The sequence below is a fragment of the Pagrus pagrus genome (assembly GCF_965226575.1).
Source record: "Pagrus pagrus genome assembly, chromosome: 8".
NCBI lineage: Eukaryota > Metazoa > Chordata > Actinopteri > Spariformes > Sparidae > Pagrus > Pagrus pagrus.
In genome coordinates, this window is record NC_140192.1 from 19,499,165 (window position 1) to 19,522,756 (window position 23,592).

At 46.2% G+C, this 23,592-nt stretch overlaps 1 protein-coding gene across 14 annotated transcripts in view; it reads left to right on the top strand.

Moving 5' to 3' along the window:
- fbrsl1 (fibrosin-like 1) overlaps nt 1-23,592 on the top strand; it is a 369,210-nt gene that overhangs the window by 315,402 nt on the left and 30,216 nt on the right. For all 14 annotated transcript variants that reach the window (XM_084359201.1, XM_084359200.1, XM_084359206.1 and 11 more), the window contains one exon: nt 15,946-15,994. In XM_084359201.1, the coding sequence (XP_084215327.1) occupies nt 15,946-15,994 (49 nt within the window). The remainder of the gene's footprint in view (nt 1-15,945; nt 15,995-23,592) is intronic.

The following is a 23,592-nucleotide window of genomic DNA, read 5'->3' on the forward strand; positions in this document are numbered from 1 at the left end:
CTGTGGCGTTAGCCAGCTCTCAAACTGCCAGACAATGGACTGCTTCGACAATGAGCCGTGGCTCTTTGTCCCTCATCTCTTCATATGTGATGTTATTTCCTAAATGTGGGCATCTGCTCGCTGCGAGACCTGGGGCTTGTGCCTCTGCTCATGTTTTTTCTCCTTTTTTTAAAAAGACATTTTTTTCTCTCAGCTCGAAATGTCAACTGCACAAAGCAGCCATCCAAGGTCTTTTGAATACCTCCAGGTGCTACTGAAGTCATATGTCAGCCAGTCACTCAGTCAGTGGGTAATGTGTGTTTCATGCTCTTGGCTGAATGTGGTGAGCTCTTTGCAGAGGCTGCTGAGCAACACAGCGCCTGAGAGGCAGGCTGGAAGTGAGGCGGGTCACGACACAAGGCCACAGCGCTGTTACAGGCATTCTCCTATGATGTTGTTATTGATGACAATGAAGTCCATCTTCACTTCAAACAGCTGCTAAATCCCATACATATTTCAAAAGAGCTCTCCCTTTAATCCCCCCAGTGCTTCTGCAATTAGACATTGACAGCAGCGGCTAGCGCAGTTCATGATCTAATAGAAGAAGGGGAGACAAACTCGAGGTCCTTTGATTCTCAGCTACTGAGCATCTCCTGCTCTCAGCCTGCTCATTGGGACCCATCTCAAGGAGAGGTGGAGACACTTGAGTGAATTCCCCTTCTTTTGAAGCTGCCGACCCAGGTCAACCTGTAATTCTGGCAGCTGGCCAGTTCCTCGCCTTCCCCTCATCTCTCTCTCTCTCTCTCTCTCTCTCTCTCTCTCTCTCTCTCTCTCCGTCTCCCCTCCCGATTTCCAAACAGTGCTTCCCCGAGTGCAGGTCGTGTCTTTTGTTACCTTTATGAGGCGTAATTAAATGTGCACGGCGTGGCACAGTGTTTGAGCAGGAACCCCAGGCGTGCCATTAGCCAGATGTGGCTGCTCAATCCTTAATGATAGAGGAGCAGAGGCGGAGGAGACGAGCCCAGGAGTCCTTCATCACGCCATCCCGAGGTGTCGTGTGGGCCTAATTGCCCCATCGTTTTGTGCACCATACGAGCCCCCATGACACCTAGCTTCATGCATTCATTATGTAGTCTCCCAGTGCTACTTCAGGCTGTGGTGTTCATGTATAACCGGAGGTGGGTGGTACACTGCAGCTAGGCTTTTAGCCAGCAAGTATGATTCATGAGGGGAGTTCTTAACACCTTTGTTTTGAACATTGCACGCAAGAAGTGGGGTGATGTACTGTGTAATGCAGTGCATTAACAGTTTACAGTGACTGGAGAGGGTTTCACTGTCATGTACTGTCATCATAGGAGACTGTGAGAGGGATAAAAGGCAGATTTCTATATGCAGCTGCTGTTAAACACCACCAAAGTTCCACGTCATTATTTGTGCTCATTTTTTGGCCGGATCGTTAAGTGCAGAGGCTGTTGAGTTGTGTCAGTCCATGTTCTAACAGTCGAGAATTGATGTACATGTCCTTGGAAGAGGGGCTAACCAGGAGAGTTAAGAAGCCACTTTTCTAGAAAACAACCTGCCTGTCTGTCTCTGCCTGGGGGCTTTGGGAGTGCTAAGGGATCAGACTGACAAACGCTGACTGATCGGCTCACATTCACACAGCGTCTCCTTCCAGCCTTGCCTGGGATCTTACTATTGAAAGTTCTCATATTTCCTCCTAAGCCCTTTCACTCGCAGTGTATTAAAGCCCCCCCGCCACTCTCTCCATCTTTTAATCCAGCCCGCGTGTTTTTCCCCCTTAGTAAGCAGATTTGAGTCGGGAGCTTTAATTAGATGCGTCTTCTCCAGGATGCGGATGTGTCGGGTGGTCCGTGCGCAGCCTGGGGAGCGTTGGGTGGAAATGGGCCTACATGCCAAACATACGGCACCCTCGCTGGAAAGCAGGCCCCTTCGTTAGTGAGGAACTGACGAGCTGCCGCTCACATTTGGGTAATTAACACCGCCACAGATTGTGGAACAGCTGTGCAATTTAGCACTGTGGCAACACCAGCGAGTCAAGAGAGACTCTGCAAACAGAGGACGGCTATGAAGTAGATTCATAGGGCACCTCACTCAGGCCTCATCCAAGCTCTCTCCAGTGGCCAAACATAATGCATATCCTTAGCTACTTGGCAGAATGGCATGACAAATTATTAAAATCACATTATTTAAGGGAATTTCAGATGATGAATAATTAAGCAAAACAGCAGAAAGCTATCATTACAATTTGGATGCTCACAGACCGTGTGCGTCACATGTGCGACACATTTCTTTTAGACTTCTTTTGTCGGTCTGCAGTCAGTATTTTTCAACACCTTTCTTTAAGTCATGGCCATGCGGAACAGCTTAGATCCAGCGTGGCTGCATCTAAGTTCTTTTTCCATGGACAATTTACAGCAAGGGTTTGGGGCTAGTCATCAGCCTTGTCTACAGTTGTGGAGAATAGATGGACCATGTGTAAAAAGCCTCTGCACTTTCTCTCCGTGTAATTTAAGTTGCTTTTCATCTTTCTTTTCTTGGCAGGGCCTGGCTTGCCCCCACAAAACCAAATTATATGTGAGAAGTAATTAAAGCATCATGGTCTCCTTTTTGTTTCTTTTTGATTATAGTTAATGCGTACCATTCCGCCCTCTACTTTTATTCGCCTTGTTTTTTATCCCCACTGATCCGCAACATCTGGTTTTGGGTTTAACCGTCGGGGAGTGGTGAGAGTGTGGGGGGAAAAATGCTGGTACACATGCAGTTTGAGCTCAAGCATTTCTCTGTTGGTTTCTACCTGATTATTACTGAAAAAACACAAACATCCTGGGATGTTTGGCTTTCCGTCAAGTGTTGAGCATTTTTACAGTGACAGCCCAAAGACAGTCATTTGCAGAGTAATGAAGGCAGCATGTCCGTATGTGATCAAGGCTAGCTTACATTTGTGTCATATTAGACAGTCAAATTTCCAAACAATAGGGTTTTTTTATGGCTAAAACAGAGTAGCAATATGGAGCCGTGTAGTAAAGTGTGAGTGTTGTGGGGTTGAGCCCTGTTGCCTCTCCTCTCCTTTCTCTGGCCTATCAAGTGTCAGTGACAGTGACATGCCCAGAGCTGTCAGCAGGCCATGTCCTGGCTCCGTGCTCCGTCAGAGAGTGAATGGAGAGAGCCCAGGGAACTTGTTAAATTTCTGCTAAGCTAGGCTATGCTGACTTTGACAAGAGACATTTCCTTCCAATCTCCTCCGGTCCTCTGCCGCCATCATCAACCACAACTCAGTGAGTGAACAGGGCAACGGAGACGAAGCAACGATAATAATGTGAAAAATGTCTATCTGCAGTAATGCCAGGTGAAAGCAAACGGACAGGCAGCCAGCCAGCCTCTGCAATGTATTCTGGGCGGCTGGGCCAAGCCCCAGTGGGGCTGTCATTTATTTATCTATCTGCAGTGTCTTGAGAGGTGAGGAGAGGAGAGATGGCAGAGGCTTCGCTCTACCAGAGGGGGCTGGCCCGCTCTTGAGGGATAGGAAATATAATTGGGCTGCTCTCACTCTTGGCTATGGCACCAATCAGACATTTCTCCCTCCCCCTCTCACCCACCCCTGTTGCTTGCAGACATAGCTGAGGAGATGAGGCAGTGCTGGCCTTTCAGCCCCTGAGCAGGGACAACCCCAAACAAGACTTGTCACTTGTGCTTACAGTGGCATTTATTTGATCGGAGGAGGTTTTTCTTCTTTCCCTCCCCCCAGCCTTTTCCCCTGCACTCTGCCACCGCCTCTCTCTCTTTGGCCTGAGCTGTAATGCTGGAAACCTGAATGCAGCTTGGCCGGGGCTACTCGTGACTACTGCTGTGCAAGGCAAATGACTTTGCTGTGAGGGACAGGCCACCTGTTAGTGACAGGGTGGGGGGCTGAGCTGACAGAACAAGTGTAACTGTCAGACAAACAGGTTGAAGTTTCTCCCAGCAGGAGGTAGAGGGAGGTGGGAGAGCCGTTTCCACCGGCCTATCACCACCACATCAGCCCACACATGCCCGCTGCATTCCCCTACCGTGATCCAGTACTGGGGAAGCATTGCTGTGCTTGCACCAACTACCGAAAGTAGAATTTGTCTGTATAGTCAGTGGGAGAACTGGAAGTTTTCTCAGCCTGCCTTTTTTTTTTTTTTGTAAGCGTACAAGCATGCATGTGTGTGCGTGTGTGTGTGTGTGTGTGTGTGTGTGTGTGTGTGTGTGTGCTTCTGTAATGGGAAGCAGGTGGTAGCATGGTGGTCAATAGTGTAGGTAGAGCGCTGAAGCTTGTGAGCACATCTGTTTCAGCTACTCTAATTGCGTATGGAGGTATTGATCTGTGGTGGGTGCAAGGGCGCTGTACCAGAAGTTCTTGCCTCCCCACACTGGCACTCTGCCAAGGTCCTGTCAATCTTGCATGTGGGTGACGGCCTGGGCAGGGATCTGAGTATTCAGAGAGCTGTTACAGGGGTGCAGCAAGGCGTACTCGGTCACCAATTACATGTGGGAGGGTGGCATAGGGTGGGATGCCACGCAGGCTCACAAGGCCAGCTGGGCAGCCCCTGCTGCAATGCACCTGAGCATGTTAAAAAACGGTAGTAGCAGTTAACAGGGCTGATAAAATATGCTAGTCTGGATCTACAACAGCACATGTTCCTTTAGCAACGGCTTTTGATCCTTCAGTGCCTGTGCCCCAACCAGTGTGTTGGGAACGAAGAAGAGCTGCATAAATACGTCATGACTTGAGCTATCACCCCAAACCCTTCTTCATCCTTCTGTGCGCAGCCTCACAGCTTTTAACACTTGATTAAACCCTCTTCTCTCAACTAAATCCTCAATTATACTGACAGGAAAAGTGTCAGGAAAAGATACTCTGAGGTTTCTCTCCTGTGGAACCCGCATTAGGGCTCATCTGGCTTCTGTCGACAATAATGTTCACCTTTTCATTTGGGACTCTGTTTGCACTGGCCTCAACTGTCCAACCACACACATCTTTACCACTGACAGACATGAAATGCAAACAGCCTCTTTTCCTTCCCTGCTGGATGAATAGCATGCAGTATAAAGGCCCTGGAGCCCGGGCCGACTAATCCAAGGATTCTCTCAAATGTGAGAAAAGGCTGCTTGAGCACACAAGCTGCTGCCTTGACTTCATTTGTTTGCATATCTCTTATTCAAATACAGACAGGAGCCACCTGAGCCAGGCTGAGTGTTTCTGGACGTGCAGATGTTGAAATGAAGTTCAAGGAAATAGAAATTGCTTTGGAAAAACAAGCACTAGTTTTTAAATGACACAGCTAATTAAACCAGTTATCAGCACCGCTTAGACAACCGATGGCTGGAGCAGGCATCCTTTTGAAAATGCTCACCATTTAAGAGGTAGTTTTAAGAGTGCGATTGTCACGTTTGTTTTATTGACAGGAGGCTGGTTTAATGAGTAGATTCAGGGCTGTGGTAATGAGCTGTTTAACCTCGCTGCACTACAAATAAAATCAATCCAATGCATTATGTACAAACTCCAGTAACATCACCGGAGCCAACATACTGCAAGTGAAAATGACTGGCCCCTGCGTGTGACTTGGCGTCCTTTTTGCTCATTTAGTCTGCTCATACGCTGAGACTCCCAAGGAAAACAAAGCTTTTAACGAGTGCTAAGATATTCATTGTTGCCATCATGAACAAGCCCAGAAAAGGGTATCAGCGCTCTCGGGAATATTCTTTGCCTGTTGTTTTTCCTTTCCACTTGAATAATTTAAGGAGTTGCATGTAAGACAAAGTTGCATTCACTTGCTTCATTATATTTTAATCCAGAGCAAACGATGCTGTGCATACACTTGGCATGGCCAACAACTTTTAATCGTCCTCGCCGCAGTGATTGCTCATAAATCTGCTGTAGCAATGCAAACACATCAAATATATCCTCTGCACCCTGCCCTTCTCTTCTGTCCAGGGATTTGTGTTCAGATGGATGCCAGATCAAATTCCTCCACAGGTGTTATGTTATTATCAGAGATAACAGCCGGTGGGTTTACACAGAGTTCACCACGGCTCGTAAAAGAAGCCGAGCTCACAGAATGGACAATTACAGCCCATTAGTTTGTTATTATTGTGCAATTACAAGAAGTGTAGGTTGCTGTGAGTGTTCGGTAATAATCTGAACTGAGTTTAAGGTTAATAAAACTGACCTCTAGTCAAGTGCTGATGGACTGCTCGCTCTGTATGCGGCACTATAAGCTGCAGTTATCATAATTCTTTGCAATTCATAACTATTTCCCATGCAGTTGCAATAGTGCAGATCATTGTAACTGAAAACCACGAGTAACATGGCCCGTTGTCAAGGTCAGGTCACAGTGTGGTGTGCTAGAATGATGTTACACAGTAAGTGTGAAGTCTGAAGCCATAAGCTCTCTCACAAGGTCTCTGCAGTTGTCGCGTTGGCGTTAAACTAGCTTGTGCCGCACTCCCCAGAGGTACACAGTTAGCTCGGCAGCACCCCCTCCATCACCTCCGCCCGAACACAGCAAATATCCTACTGTCATCGTGGTTATTTATACACTGCCACCCGCCCCACATTAAGGCACACATCTGGACTGTCAGTGACAGAAGAGCTCGAGCGCTATGCCGTGCCACGAAAGAGACGTGTGTGTGGGAAGGGGGGGTCATAGCTCAATTTAGAGTCAAAACTCTGTCACGTACTGATGTCAATAAAAAGACAACATCAGAGTCTGAAGGATGAATTGGTGTGACACAGCAGTGGGCGTACTGTGGGCAGCTGAGGTCCACGTTCTATATTAAATTCCTGTTCTGTAAACTCGGAACAAAACAACACACTAACAGAACAGACCTCAGCAGCAGCTTATATCTCAAGTAGAAAAAAAACCAACATATCCTTCTTCCAGTAGCAATCTCACCTCTCTGTGTTTGGTAATGAAATGAAAGTCTGTCCATTGTAAACACTACCTTATACTGGAAACTGTGACCTCCAGCAACCACCACGACAGCCTCCTTCTTTTTATAAGGGCAGCTGAGCAGGGAAGGTATTTCTAAAGGTGACTTCCTGGGCATTGGATGTCCTGTCCAACCCTGCAGTGAGGCCTCAGGGAGAAGCTTGGGTTACAGCTGCCAGAAACCTGAGGCCTGATGTCTGCATCAGAAGTAAATTCCACTTAACGTGCCACATCCCTTTCCAACATGACCTGGGGGCTTTGGAGGTCTGAGACTTTTTATATATAGTGCATACCATGTTTGTTTGTGCTAGCACGGTGGATAGTGTGCCTTAAAGTGGCAAGGGTGGTGGTGGTGGTGGTGTGAGACAGATGGGACATGTGGCAATGGGTGCCAGTCTTCCCTGCTCCATTTCCAGTTTTCCACTCCCCCCCCCCCCCCCGTCATTCCTCTGCAGGGCAAGTGGCTCTATTGATCCTGAGAGGCTGACCGACTTACACGGTCGCAGCAGACATATGAGTAAGATGCCGAGATGAATTCCTGAATTCCCCTTGCCTCATTTCAGCTGCTGTTGTAGTTTAGGAGAGATGCTGTTACTAAACCAGCATCAACAACTTCACACCCCCCATCACACTGATAAACTGTGAGCTCAGCAGAGAGCCAAGCTGAAAGGTCAGGGATCACAGGCGTCTAGTGTGAGCACGGTGTAGGGTTTGGGAGGCTGTGGGATGCAGAATGACTGGATCCCTGATAGTTTTCCCAACCCGGAGCTAGCTTTTAACTCCCACTAGCATTAGAACAATATTTATTTGTGTTAGAGGGGAGGTGATTCATATTACTCAAAATCACTGGCATAGTACGGGTGAGATCTGCCTCTCGCTGCGCATTTTTTCCTCTCATTAAAGGTGTCCGTGCCCAGAGGAGCAAACCAATGCCTACCACACATTTCCATGTAGCGCCAGCTCTGCCTTTTCTTCTCTTTGTGTGCTGTCTTTCACTGCAGAAGAAATTTCAGAGTGTGTGGGCTGAGGCAAGGGAAAGGGTCACAGCTTTTTTATCGCTGCATTATTTAAGATCCTGTCGAGTTTGTTGTTTTCCCCTCTTAGCAAATTCATCCAAGTCAAAAGCTCAGTGCATTCTTAAGAGAGAGGAAGAAAGGAAGAAATGTAACTTGTGTAGCCCGAGGTGGGCTATGACTCACCTAGACATTGTTCAGATGGAGTGAAAAGAAAACAAGTTCAATAGGAGTTTCTATTGAGCTGTGCTTAAAGCCACCTTTCTCTTAACAAGCTGCAGTGAGAGGTGGTTTGCCTACCAAGCTTGCCTGCAGCTCTCCGCAGGGCGATTATGTCACGGCGGGCCAGTCAGAATGATGTGTATCTCTCTGTTAGAAGGCAGCTCTACTGCAGCAAAGGCTCTGACTAGGAATATTATTATTATCTCCTCCAGGATCCTCTCCACAGCAACAACGGTGCCGCATTGTGAGAGCTCTGGAGAAAGCTGTTTTTGAAATAATCCGCCTGTCTGTTATCCTGCCTCTCAGACAATAACATCCAGAAAGGTTTTTTTTTTTTTACTTTCCACCACCCACACTGACAATGGGGTAAAGGCTTTACAACAAAAGGATGATGTGGATATGGGGACAGTGAGTTTCCGTGACCCGTCCTATCATACCTCTTCGCAGCTGCCCCCCGAGGGAGCCGGGATTTGGTTGTGGCTGTTGACCAGCCAATCAGGGTGCAGCGAGCTGTGTCTTAAAGGGCTATCTGCCATCTCTGCTGCTGAGAAGCCTGGAGAGCCAGGAGAAGCCACCGCTGCTCTGATCTATATCAGGGCCAGAGAGTAATGACGAACAGCCCCCTGATTCCACTGGGAGATTACCTGCGGCTCTTATCGCTGCCAGCACACATTTTGACATTAAAAAGGGAAGGAGGCCACGCCTTTTCTAAAGTCAGCTGTGCCGCGCCGAACAGAGCTACCGTGATCTCCTGCCTTTGTTTTCCATCTCCCGTTGCCTTTATCTCTCGGTCTTTCTCCCTTTCCCTATTTCCATGGTCTCAAGCAGGACTTAATCAAAGTACGATGGTTGTGCTACACTGACACTTACCTCACCCTAAAAGAGATACTACTAACTCCCTCTCCTGATGCTCCCCCCCCCAATTCCCCCAAGCGTGACAAGGGAGGAGAGCCACGCATGCTTTTAAACCACTGAGCTCAGATCTGGTGTTGCATTAATTGAGTTAAATGGATTGCGATGGTCGAGATGATTTGTCTGTCGGCTTTTATTGCCGCAATTTAGACTGTGCCTCATTGCATTATGCCACTTAATGAGAGCCCTTCGCAGCCGTTTTGTCTCTGCTGGCATTAACATGCACAGGTTCACTTCACAGGAGAAAGTGGGGATGTGCTAGCCCTAATTTCCTACAAAATGTACTTGATAATCAACTGATGGCACTTGCTCCGACTCTGTCATTGACATTTTATAAATGGGATTTCTTTAGTTTTTACATTCCATACCTGGTTCACACGTCCTTTTTTGTTACTGCGTAATCTGTGGGGTTGAAATTGTGATTTGTGACCTCCTCCCATCCTTATACCCCCCTACCAGCCCTCCTCCATCCTTCATCCGAGCCCTTGCAGGGAGTTTGAGCAGGTCCGGATCCTCTCCAGTGAAATATGCCTTGTCCTTTTTCCTTCATTTCTCCTTATCTGGTTAGTGCTGGCTGTGGGCCTGCTGAGGCGTTGATTTGTGACCCTCTCTGTCTGCAGCAGCGAGAGACTTTAATGCAATGCGTGCCTCTGCCCTTCTCCCTACTGATGAAACAGGCCCCTGCATTCCCCTGATAGACTGCTAATTTGTATACTAAACTGACAGGCAGCCGTGATAAGGGCTAGCAACTGCTGCACAGCCAGGGGAGGGAAGGGAGGGTGCGGTAAGCGAGACGAAGGGTAATATTTTACACAAAGCTCAAGCCCCCCTGCTCCTCTCTCGGCATTCATTTCCCTGCGTCTGTTGCTAGGGGGAGAGGGAGCAGGAGTTGTCAGCCCTGGCCCTCTGTCGTACACACTCACATACACGTACACACACGCATTATACGTGGTGACGAAAATGGCACTCGGGGCTAAGTATAAAGCGGTTTGTGTGTGTTTTGTGTGTGTGCGAGGAGAGACCACTCCATTCTACACGGTCACTATGGAATTCATTATCATCTTAATGATGCTCCAGTTGAGGCGAGTATCTGTTGGTTGACAGTTGCGTGGGAGGTTTCTTCTTTTCCGTTGCTGTATATCCCATCACGCTCGCTGGGGGTTTGCAGTCTTGCTGGCCCACACCTGTTCTGACAAGCAGGCGGTGGTGGCGGCGGCGGTGGGTGGGAATTGGAGCTAAGGTAGACGCTGCCTGTTCCCTGCCCTGGGAATGCGTAACACCGCTGCGGCTTATAATAAACGACCGCTCGGGAGGTCATTAAGTTTCTGGAACGGTGCGAGGACAAATGCAGGGGAGATAATTAATTTGGTGTCTCCCATTGCAGCCTGGGAGCTGTAGGCCCACTGTGCCCGGCTAATGCAGCATTTATTCTGAAAGTAGCTTTAGCGGACGACTGGGTTGAAAGGGTGGCAGGAGTGGGTGCGACATGGCAGACTTCAAGGAAGAGGACCTGCTTTCTCTGCAGATATATAACTCTCATTCTAAGATAACAAAAACACATCTGCCCTTAGTTTCAGGTGATTATACACCTAAATCTGATACACTGGGCCATTAAAAGAAAAAATATGTGGGTACAACCGTGAAAAGAGAGCGAACACAGGACTTCAGGTGACAGTAAATGTGAAATTGGAAGAGAGGGCAGTGAAGGAGGAAGTTGACAGTGATGAAACACCAAGCAGGGAAGCAAATTAACAGTGTGTGTGAGTGTGTGTGTATGTGTGGGTATGTGGTAGGGAGGTGTGCTGAGTGTGGATCCATGGACAGACAAGTCCAACCAGGGTAATTGAGAGCCTGATCGCCCATGCCAGGATACGTGCCCTCTTGCCCGGTTCCCTTCTTCTCTTCTGGTTCTTTCTTTCTTTCTTCCTTTCTTTCTTTCATGCTTCCTGATAAGTCTTTTAGTGCCATGTCTTGTCAGATCAATACAGCACAGAGTAGCTTTGTACTCTTACACCGGACCACCAAGTGTCTTCTCCTGCACCGAGGACATTTGACCCACTCGTTTAGCGTGCACCACAATGTACTGTGTTCGTTTCCTAGCACTCTCTCACCCACAATTACAGTATATAGGAGGAAAACGTGCCTCTAGCTGTAGTTTCACTGAGGGGTGTGAAGTTGATTTATATCTGCATGGATCATCTTGCGCAATTGATCATCTCTGTACTGCTGTTAAATTGTTTTTGATATCGAGCTTCGTGTTTTTTAGTTTCCTTTTCAAGTCAGCGAAATGTCATTTTGAAAACTTGTTGGCTCGTGTTTGGTTTGTGGTACATAAGTGTTAAGATTAGCCGCCTTACCACTTGTCCTACAACAGTCTGTCAAGAACATAGCATGCGCCAAATGACTCAGAACTAAATTGTAATTATAGTCTTTGCAGGCATGAGCCCACAACAAAGCCTACTGACAGGTTTCTTTGTTTTCACACTACAGCTGTTGTGATAGCACTGCCAGCCTGTGTAGAAATTATATCTCTGCCAGGGAGGGGAAAGGCTTTTACCTGCTGTGCTGGGTTGGGGGGGCTGTATTAGGGATTTGGTTTTATTTAGTCTGGGTTTACCTAACCTCTGGCTGCAAAAATGCCTTCCTGTTTAGAGATAATTTGCTCAGCTCCAAGGAATGCAGGGCATGCAATAGGAGCTCTCAGATCAAAGGTAGATGGACGGCCTGGGGATCGTTTGATATAAAGCAGGGGGTTCGGTGGGTGGGGGGTTGTGGGGAGAAAAATTGGTCTCTCAGCAGTCTTTACTAAATGAGGTTAATTGAATCTAGGTAATTGCTGACCTTCCAGTCTCGGTGAAATCACAGCCTTAACTGATCAATGCCTTTCATAAATTTATGCCTGAAGGTCATTCAGTTGATTATACCGCCCTCCCTTGCTGCCTGCATCGCCTCGCTCAGTCGGCCCATTGTGCTTAAATTAAGCGAGGAAACGTTTTAACACAAAAAAAAAAGTGCAATTAAGCTTGTCTCAGATTTACTAAATTAATTAGCTTGCTGTGTTGTTAAGTAAAAGCGATGTGGACATGGAAAATGTGCAAAGATTTTTCTCCCCCCCCCTGTTTCTTTGCTGTGACAGCAAATGCAATTTCTCCTCGCAGTAAATGTCTCACTTATTGCTGCCGAGGGGTTCTGCCTCTCTGCTCCCCCTCTGCGGATCAGCTATTATCTAGAGATTTATGCAGCCAATAAGTCATTGGTGTTCAGGGAAGTTGGGGACTTTTTAAAACAAACAGCAGTGTAATTTGTAATTTGGCATTCCCTAAATCTGGGAATTATGGTTCTGCGTGTGGCTCTTTAGGGAGTTAGCACTCTGATGGTGGGTTTACTGGCCCAGCTCCCTCCCTGGCCTCCTTCTTTTTCTTTCTCCCCCTCATTCCTTTTACGCCTGCCGAGGAAACGGAAGGATTTCACAGCTGCTGAGAGCTGGGCCCCGGCTGGGCCCTATGACCTCCCTCTTGCTTTTTTTCCCCCTCCCTCAGTCTCACTCCCTTTTTTCTCCCTCTCTCCAGCAGTCTCTTTCCTCAGGGAGCTCTTGTGTGGCTCAGAGGAAGCTGAATCATAAAGCATGGCTAATGAATAGAATAGGGAAGGAAAGCTGAGGCCCGCTGACGGCCCTCCAGAGAGGAGGCCAGGCCCCTGAAGCCCCAGGCTCAGATAGCAGACGGCCCCCTCAAAGGTCAGGCTTCCTGCGGCCCGCTCCAAGGGCTTTTGGCTTCCAGGCAATGTGGCTTGAATTTCCCCCATTTTTTTTTTTAAATGGTTAAATTTCCCTATTTCCTTTGGAAAACCTGGCCTTTGCTCCTCTTTTTTTCTTTGTCTGCCTCTTTTTCTCTATATATATTTTCCGTCTGTCTCGTCTTTCCCTGTCTGTTTTTAATGGCAGCCAGGGTTGCCTCAACAAAGAGAGTGTGAAGAATTTGTTATACATGACCTCTGCACACCACAACCGCAGGCAGCTCAGACTGCCGGCAGCACAGCCCCGTGAAAAAATGTCAACTTGACCAGCGAAACCCAGAAAGTTCTACAAAAACAACAGCTAGCCAAATCAGGGCTCTGCCTTGACATGCCTTTTTAAGAAGTGCTTTTGTAAGCCGGCCTTGTAATTGTGGATTATACAACTGACTCACACAGACCTGGCAGGTGCAAAACACAACATTAAAACCTAAATATTGGTTGTTGATGTTCCTTGGAATACGTTTGGAATATAAAAAAGCTCAGTGCACGTTCAAAACAGCCAGAATAAGGAGAACTAGGTCTTCTTGGCACATGGTAAACACAGCATTTTCTGTTCTCTTTCTCTGGAACGTTATGTCTGCCTTGCTCTCTGGATAACCACTCTGCTCATAAGAATTGTTTTGAACTGCTGTGAGTTATGACATGACCTACCCTGTCTTTTCTTTTTTCTTTTTTTTTGCTTTTGTGACCCCGTGCCACACTAAGCAAGTCCCTGAGCCAGCTCCCGTGTCCATTTGACAAGCTTCATTTCATCCTGAGCCCATATTTTTCTTCTCGGGCCTCCGGGGCCGTGATTCAAGGCTGAGGTTGTGCTGCAGCAGCGCTGAGGCTTGGTACTGGAGCGTTTAATGTCGTCCAAAGCTAACAAAGAGCCTGTGTTGCAGCCTGGCGCCCCGGTTCTGGGAGACTGAAAGAGGGCAATGCATAACACTCTGTGTTTTCCTCTATAGTCTACTGTAAGAGGAAACAGGAAACATCTCTATTCAGCTGAGTGTTCGCCCTCCTTTAAATGTCCCGCTTATCAAGACAAAACTTAAGAGGTGTTTTTGACCTCTGCTTATCATTGCATCAGGTTATTGAACTACGTTTAACACGCTGGTTGACCAGTCTTTCTATAAATAGTGTCAGTTATTAATCTCATAACCAATATGGTCACACTGCACTAGCAGAAATGTCATCACTAAAAATGTTGAAGAATCTCATGATATCAGTGTTATTTAATGCTTGCATGATTTAAATGTAAAATCTTGAGCTTAACTTGCAGTGTAGTTGCATTACCACGGTGTAATATACGGATTGTAATCAGTGGTGAGTTAATTACTTTATATACTACTGGTTCGCTGAATCTATAACAATACATCAATCTATTAGTTTATATTTATTTTACATAATATTTGATTGTACATTATCTGAATCTGCAAAGGAACTTGTAACTAAAGTTATCAAGTAAATATAGTGGAGTAAAAAGTGCTATATTGCATCCAAAATGTAGTAGAAGTAGAAGAATAAAGTATCAGAAACTGAAAATACCCTCAGTACCTGAAAATAGTACATAAATATAGTACTTGAATAAATGTACTTAGTTACAGTCCACCCCTGCTGCTGTGTGAATTAAGGGAATCGTTGAGAGAATCAGCAGTGTTGTGGTTAACTCTGAGCCGAGACATCAAGCACAGACAGACAAACACTGTGGAGAACAGTAACACAGTGGCAGTGAAGGAGAAATTGGGAGGTCTTGGAAAGAAGAGGACGTCCTCAAAACACTTGTGAAGAAGAACTAACACGGATGCCAAGGACAGCCATCTGTGTTTACAAAATCATTTGCTTTCTCTTTTTGTCTCCGTCTCTCTTGCACTCACTCTGATTCACTGTTCATTCTTTACATATGCTCCCTTTGTGCCGCATAAAATACAAGCATGGCAGTTAAGGACACTCGGGCCCTTTGGTAGGAACATATGTTCAGCTCTTGCAGCTTTTTACAAGTGTGCAGAACCCAGATGAGAGGATCTGAAGCAAAGGGAAACCGCGGCTTTAAACAAAACCCCTATATGGGTTGATATAACAGGCTGAGGAGGATTTTCATTGTTAATATTATCATCCAAGCACACACACGCTTTGCTATGGAATTTTGCACAATATCAGGTTTTGTGCGGGTTTACTGCTATTCGGTCACAGTGTTTAAAAATTTCCCATCTGGCCAGTGAACATTTTTATAAAAATGTATGGTGTGTTTTGATTTAGGTGCTGCTTGCCAGAATCTACATATCCATCTAAAGCAGAGAGGAAAATACCTTGCAGTGTTTAGTCTAGAAGTCTCCACTATCACTTCATAGTGAGATGCCTTTCTCCGTCAAGTGACGCAACCTACATTTCACTGCGGTCAACCAGGTTTCCACTGCTCACTGTCAGCAACATCAACCAAATCAGTAACAACTGTTTTTGACCCAATGAACGCTCATGTTGTTGACAGATCATCTGTTTACCTCCAATATGGGCTGAGATTGTCTTTGATATTGAATTTGTGAAATGAGGATATTGCTTTTACAGTGGAACCACATTCTATTCATGAGATACGTTATTTGATTCAAAATATTGCAGAACGAAATGTGATTTCTGAGCGGCAGCATGTATGCAGGAGCCTTTGTGTTCTAATGCTGCATAGCCACCTTGCTGACTTCCTCCGTCTTTGACAGCATTTCTTTGGAGGGTTTTCAGGTGGCACAACAGTGCCACCTAATGTTACCTCAACAGGAAAAAGCCAGACAGGGACCTTCAGGTACAGAGGGAGCTCTTCTCGCTGGCTGATTGGAGTCTTTTGATTGACTGTATGATGCTGTTTGACTCTTCATTCCCAGCACTTGTGGCCATGTTTCTGGCTGAATGACCGTTTTACTGAGCAAACCATATGTGTGTAAGAGCTTGCATTAGTTTTGATGAAAAATAATAATAAATTATATGAGTCAGGGTTATTTAATAGGATTGACCGAAGTCTGCTACTGATTCAGCTCATCAGACAAATCCACTAAAGGTCTGCCTTCTTGTTTTTCCAGGTGTCTGATGTAGGATCAGAGAAGCTCTTTTCCCCCACCACACCCAAAGGTAAGAGCCCGCACTGTTTTCTCTCTGCCTCATTCATACTCATAACAACAACAACTGGGTTTTGCGAATGAGTCCAAATCTCCTCTGCTTTAATCCTGCAGCTCCCATTCAGATTTAAATGTCAGTAGACATTAGCAAGGTCTGGTGACTACATATGCATACATTTTTGCCTGGGTACGGAATAGCGTTTCTTGGACGTCCCCGCCAAAGGCTTAGCCCTCCTACATATTGGTTCATTAGAGGGGATTTAGAGCCTCCCTGCCACATGCTCCCACAAATGGGAACTTCCCTCAGGCAATAGAAGCTCTCTGACAGCAGGCCTGGACCATAATGGATGCCAAAGGAAAGAGAGAGAAAGAGCTTTGTCAGCCCCCCAGACAACACAAACTCCGTGTGTGCGCTCGCATATGCTCATATGTGGATTATAAGGCCTTTGCTTTTGTATGTTCATGCATGATTTTGCGTGATTTGTGCTTTTGTGTGTCCCTTTACAATCACATACGTGTGTGTGTATACCATGCGGGCAAAGAATGGGAGCTGCACCTGCATATCCACTAAATGCAATGACGCTTGCCAGGTCAGAGCAGGGAGAGAGGTGACAAGTGTGACTGCAGGGAGGCGGGGAAGGGAGGAGAGGCACGATCAGCCTACTAGTGACAGATAGCAGCATGCAGACCACGTCCCCTCAGGGCAAGAACCAGGAAGCAGGGCCATTAACACAAGCAGAGGAGGAAGGAGGTGGAAGTGCAGAAGAGTGTAAAGTATGGCCATATGAGCAGGATTTGGGGGGGTTATGTCTGCAGGACAGACTGGACAATCAGATCAGCACTCCTCAACTGGACTGGGTAAAAATGTCATCATAATAGACACCATGTCAGTTAACTGGGATGTCAGTTTTGTGTAAAATTCTCTGAGGTAAAGCCTGCTGCTAAAATGTAGCACTCAGGGTCAAACTTAAAGATGCAATACGTAACTTTTCTGCATTAAAATGTCTGAAAACGATCAGACTTTTGTTTTATGTTTTGCTGACTTATGTATTTACATTTTCCTTAGTGAGCAAACCCAGAGAAATCTGTAATTTAAGTCAAGCTAACGGCGTGTTTCATTTGGTTGCCTGCCACTATAACTCCAGGGGAAACATCAGATGATACGTCAGAGAGTGAGGAGGGAAGTCGCCAAGCGTGACTAAACATAGCATGAGGCTTTTCTGTCTTTTTAATCACGTAGGTAGATTTATATTGATGGTTGTTTAACAATAAAGACAACAACCGCCACACTTCTTCAAAACATCATCAAACTACATCATTTGTTTTGTTTGTTCTGATTAAGAGACCCGTAGCTGCACTGTCTGTTTAACTATGGATTACATATAAGTATTACAGGGCTAGAGATTGTTGTAAAAACGGCTTTTAACTGGTTTTGTTTATGATCTTGGTTTTAATTTGGGTCACCGCTCCTCTGAATTTAACTTGTACCTGCGTGGGAATGATGCAGAGATCGTAGCATCGCTTTTAATCTACCTCCTGCCTCTTGATAACCCCATATTAGAGTTCTTTGTTGACCTCTGTTTTATTCACCTCCACATCAGAACATGCACTGTGAAAGCTGGACTCCCTCTCAACAGCATATAAAGGTGTTGCTTGGTTTAACACAGTAGCTTTGACTGCTTAGTGGAAAAACATGGCTGACAAGGAGGAGAGAAACCAGGCCTGCCGGCTGTGTGATGTAGATGACCTGTGACCAGTGCTGGCTCCGTGAAACCAGCGTTCACAATGACAATGACTTCCAGACTTGCATGGTTTAGAAAACAACTAGACCGCGTCCGACTCCATCTATCCTCCACCAGGCTGCTGGACTACCGCTGTTGTCAGCTGTCAGGGTGTTGACTTATTTCCCTGCATGCCCGTACAGAACATGGCTGCGTATAAACATACTCTGCCGTGAAGAACTGCTAGTACAGGCGCATGCACAGACGTAGCGGCTGTCTTTTACCCGCATCCACACGCTCAAACACCCCTTCTATGTCAGCTGGCGAACGAAGGCCTCTGTGGATCTTGCTAATGTGCACACAGGGATGAGGATTAGGACCGTGGAATTACATCCAGATAATCCAATCAGCGTCTCTCCTGATTGTCACACAGATCAACCAGATCCTGTTTGGAAGAAACAGTAATGTAGTAGAAGGGCACCAGATTAGAATTAGGGGTTAGAAAAGGGCGAGGCACCAGCCGTGTGATGAAGTGATTTGGTGACCATGAGGAAGGTGTTGTCACGCGCAGCTCGGCCGGCTCTTTTTCTCCCGTTCCAGTGTTGATGACTTGTATTGTAGCGGATTCTAGGACAGTTTGTCTTCGGCCTAGACTGTTGTTTTCTGTGTGTAATGTGTGTATGTGTGATACAGAGCGGCCCACGGGCTGTTTTCCTCTGGTTTAGAATGCGGCGTATATGTCCCATTACCGGTCGCACTCACAGTCCTGTGGGACCAATGAAAAGCCCGCTTTCCTCTGATCACCAGGCCTGTCGGGCTGTCGGCTGGGAGACAGTCAGACAAATGCACACACAAACATTATGGCCCACATAAATATATAATGCTGTGATGATGTTTGGCTTGTACATCTCTCTAGGTAATGACTGTTGTTTCTTTTACCTCTTCCTCGCTTTTCAACATTGTGCTCCTTTCTGAACTTTATTTCGGTGAGCTGTTGCGGGTACAAAACAGTTGAGGTTAAGTCCAAATTGCACACAGGCCCGCAGTCTGTCATGTTAATGAAACGGTTCAGGATTAATAGAGGAGAGGAAAGACCAACATTGTAATCAGTGAAGGCAGAGCGCTGTAATTATGCATACTGAACATGGTTTTGGGCAAAACCCAGACACCCTTGCTTTCTTTCTCTCATATTTACTTTTCGTCATCTCTACGTCGTTGGTCTGCTGACAACCTGTTATAGATGCAAGCTAACAGCACTGATAATGGCACAAGCAAATAGTATCTGTAATAACATAGCACACACTGTGCAATTCTCTTTGGATGTTGTTACCCAAGAGCAAGCACAAGCTCTGCTGAATGTCTGTCTGTGTTGGTGGTTGTAAGGTAGGAAGATACAGCAAAGGGCAAGCATTATCTAACAGTTATTGGTTTTTGTTTATTTCCTGTCTTAAGCCTCCTGCAAATTATTGATTTCCTGGAGGAAGGCATGTTTAAGTAAAAGCGCTGTGAAGACTTGTGCTCCACTCTGGACTACTCTTATTGAATTGCAGGTCAGAGTTTACTGTTGTCACTTGCTTGAAGGCGAATGAGAAGCTAAATGTAGCTGCTGAGCATGTACGGGGCACCTCCACAGAGCACAGATAAACACTTCACTGGTTGGCTTTCTTATAACATTTCACAAGCTGCGCCTATGGAAGTGGTGGGGAGTTATCACCTAGCTGTCACCGGCTAGAAATATCTGAGAAGAACACTTTGGAATCTGCAGTGACTGTGTTGAATGTTGTATGTGTGGGTTTTCGAGCAATAGGTTTAGCCTAGGCAACCTCTATCACTGCCCTCTTGTACCCTCTGAGGTCCTGTTGTCCTAGCTAGGTGTTACCTTCCATGGTGTGAGGATAAACACGTGCGGTGCACGGTCCACCAGACAAACCTGGGGCATCTTGGGATAGCCGGAGAAAGATTGGTAGAAAACCCATTTCTGAAGTGGATTTGTGCCCTTGTAATCCTGATTAATTTTGACCCGTTGTGCTCATTTTAAACAGAGCATTACAGTAAGCGTGAACACAGCAAGCTCCGGGGCGAAACCAGGAGCTTAGCGGCTTTGGGAGGCTTAGCTGCAGATGGCATTTTAAGCCGGACTTAATAAATTGTTTCCATTAAACTTACCGGCCCACACATACTGGATTAGACCAGTGGAACAAAGGAAGGAGAGAGCGTGCAGACGAAGAAGAGGGGGGGGGGGGGGAGCACACACACAACTCCCATCATGCACATCTGACTCTGTTAACATCTCTCTGAGGCCGCATGAAAAGGTGAAGACAGGGTTACGGCAGTGTTCAGGGAGATGGAAGCTTTTGGACACGAATGCAAAATCCTCGCACTTTAGTTCTCCTGCTCGTCAGGGATGTCGGACCAATTTGCTTAATTGACACAGAAGTAAACAAACAAAAAAGATGCATAAACCATTTAGCTTGGCAGTGGATTTAGGGCTTATCCTCTAACTGTTTATATATAAACACATTACCAATGCTGTAGCTTAAGGATTTAGGATCTGCCCATACCCTCGCTTTTTTTTCCTATGGAGCCCTTTTACTCATATATCAATCTGCTATTGTGGGAAATCAATTCCTTATGGTAGAACCCCGCCTCTCCCCTCGTCTATCCTCAGCCCGCCTCCGCCGTACCTCCTTCCCCATCGGCTCATGGCTTGCTCCCTAAGCTCTCATTATGTGCTACACAGTCCAGGGTCCCCGTGTCGAATCACTAATCAACCACCCTGTCTGCAGGCCTGCTCTCTCAATAGATGCTGAGTGGCCTTTGTTCCACCACTGCTGTTTGCTGCATGTCAATAAAAAGAGCTATGGCCTCCTCCACCTCCATCTCCCTCCTCTCTCTCCTTCTCTTCCGTTACCTGGCCCAGCCATAGCTACAGGCCTGCCCCAGCACTGCATGCTTCAGGAAAATGAAACACAGTGCTGGATTGTGAATGCCAGAGAAGGGAGGAAGGGTGGTGATTGGAGAGGGAGCAGCAAGGTCAGGGGCAGGGGGGATTGAGGGCAGCTCAGGCATAGTGAAGTAGATGAGAGAGCATGTTTGTATTCGGCCAGGCAGCTCTCCTCTGGCCAGGTCAGTGTAATGTATCACTAACCTCAGTGGCCGGCCCGACTGCTTGCAGCCTCTCGCCCATTAAATAATGAATGGAGGTTGACCCTCTGACCAACAAATCAGCTTTTCGCCGACGTTGAATCAGGATGGAGTGGAGGTAGATGGAGAGTGCGGTTGGCTGACTGGCTGGCTGGTTGGCTGGATGACTGGAGGGCAGACATGTTGTTGGAAAAACACAAGGGCTGCAGAGGCTTCACGCAGCCAGATTAGCGAGCGCTGGAATTGAAAGCAGTCATCACCGCTGTGGAATCCAGGCCTGGTGAAGCTCACCTCCAGTGCCTACTGTGATTTGTTTGACAAAGTCCAGGCAGCTTGCAAGACATGCTTTCTTTATCAAGAAGTCCAATGTTCCTGTATTGACATAGCACTTATGGTCGAGCTGTGGTGTTTTGGGGTTTGGGCACTCATTTTTGAGAGACATACTATGTGCAAAATGGAGCTGGCGGTTAGTTTTGGAAGCATACAAGAAACCATCCCTCTTGCTTCTACCACCGCCTCACTTTTTACTGAGCACGAACAGCAGCTCATGAGTTCTCCTGATTTAATTCAAATATTAAAAAGGTACAAGGCAGAACACAGGAGGCAGGTGAGTTGGCTAACAGGAAGACTTGGACAAAACCAAAGAATATGGCTTGTTTCTTTATTAATCTTTGGGTTATTACTGTTCACAGACATAGGACAGTTTATGAGCTGGATGATTTGTTTTTGGAGAAAGGGGCTGATATTAATGCTCCCTTTATTGATAGTGCTAATGCTGTTTGTGCAGCCATCCCTGTCGGAGAGATGAAAATAAATAGGGGGAGCTCGGCGGAGATAAGACACGTGTTTAATTATTAATTGAGCCATTACTGACAGAGATTGCCTTTTTTGATTTAAAGCAGGAAGGCCTGCTTCAGGGACAGAAAAAGCAATTACAGAATTCCCAGCTTGCACCGCCGCTGCCCATCGCTTCACCGTACGCTGCGAGAGAGGAGTGAAAGGAGACAAAACACTCCCACACACATACACTCACACACATCCTGTTACGCTGCGGTGTTCCATAAATTATTTTAATTCTTCTTCAATATTTATAGCGTTTTAAATTACGATTACGTCGCCATGTATTATTTATGCAGAGTGGCAGACAGTCAAAGGGACCAAGCCACATTACCCACAATCCCTCTATGGCCTGGCACCTCGAAAAGCTGACTGAAGGGAATTGTTTGGTTTTGTATGATTCAGGAAGTGATGTCAAGCTGCAGCAGCTCTTACAAGCGCCTGTTTTCAAAGACACTCCTGATTTACTATGCACAGCAATTAGCTGGCTTGTAAAGTCATTGCTAATGTGTCATGCTATCCCCGTGTGCACTCGGTGGCCCCTTTAGAGCACCAGTCTATCCATTAGAAAAGTGTGCGCTCTGTGCAGAGAGCCCAGTGTGCATGAAATATTGACTTCGCCCCTGTTTAGAGTATTGGGTCAGTGCTGGTTGAGCTTCAGTCGTAACGCAGAAACTCCCTCTACCTCTTGTCTGTGTTAGCCATTACATGTCAGGACGCTTGACACCTGTCAGTCAGTCCTATCAGTCCCTGTCATCTGTGCCAGCAAGCCTGTGGGTGGTGATCAGCTATTGTGACAGAAAATGGGAGTCACATTGAAGGCTGTGTGATTAGGCTCCATTGTGTGGCTCTGTGTTCATTGACTGAATATGGATTCAGCTTTAGCTGTGGAGAGGGAGCAATTACAAAATCACTAAAGGCCATGGGGGAGTTTTGAGGTAAGTTGTCAGGAGCATGAGCAGCATTTTGTCTATACATCATCAGTTTGTAATGCTGCTGCTGCTCCCGTGCTTACTGTTAACAACAGGTTGGCATGTACGGACAGCTTCACAGCGTATAAGACAAAGTTAGGGATGGATCATACAGATAGTTAACTGATAATTTCACATTCTTGTACTTTTTAAAAGAAGCTCCTCATTTGTTTATGTATGCCTGAGGGCTGAGATGTAGTTAGCAAAGATGGATGATTTAATATTCCCTAGCTCTAATAACACTTGTTGTATTAAAACTCATAAACTGTATCCCTCCTCTCTGAACCCTTGTGAAACATGTACTGCAAATTGCAATTGTGTTGTCTTGGCTGCTCTGGATGAGCAGTTTGACGTTATGAGTGTAGCAACAGCGTGCACTTGTTCTTGTTCTTCTTATTTTCCTTCTTTTTCTCATTTTAAAGGTGCGCATTGCCACCTACTGTCTTGGAGTGTGTAGATGCTGTGTTGTTATATGAATGAAGCAGTTTGACTTTCTATTATCAGCTCTCTTTATCAGCTATAATTTCATTATTGCAATAATACATAATAATACAAATTTCCCACACATTTCCAATGATTTAGGCCAGTGCACCCCTGAGGCTTTTCAATACTGTCTCTTCAGTTCAGGTTCAGGTCAAACGGGCCATATTTAAGAATTAACCGCCTGTCAAACGTCACAAACAAACGTGGAGAAGCCTATCAGCTGAGTAACTGTCATTACTGCCAACTGTAGCTGCAGTTAGCTAGTCAGCTGTGCAGTTAGCTAGTCAGCCCTGCAGTTAACAGTCCAGACTGGGCGCGCGGAGTGGTGTTACGAGACAGGGCGTGCTGGCGCTAGCTGGTTGGAATGCTAAGTAACTTCAGTAGTACAACAAATATAAGTCTTTGATATATCATCAAAACTGTTTTTTCTTCCCATTGATACATTTCGATTAATT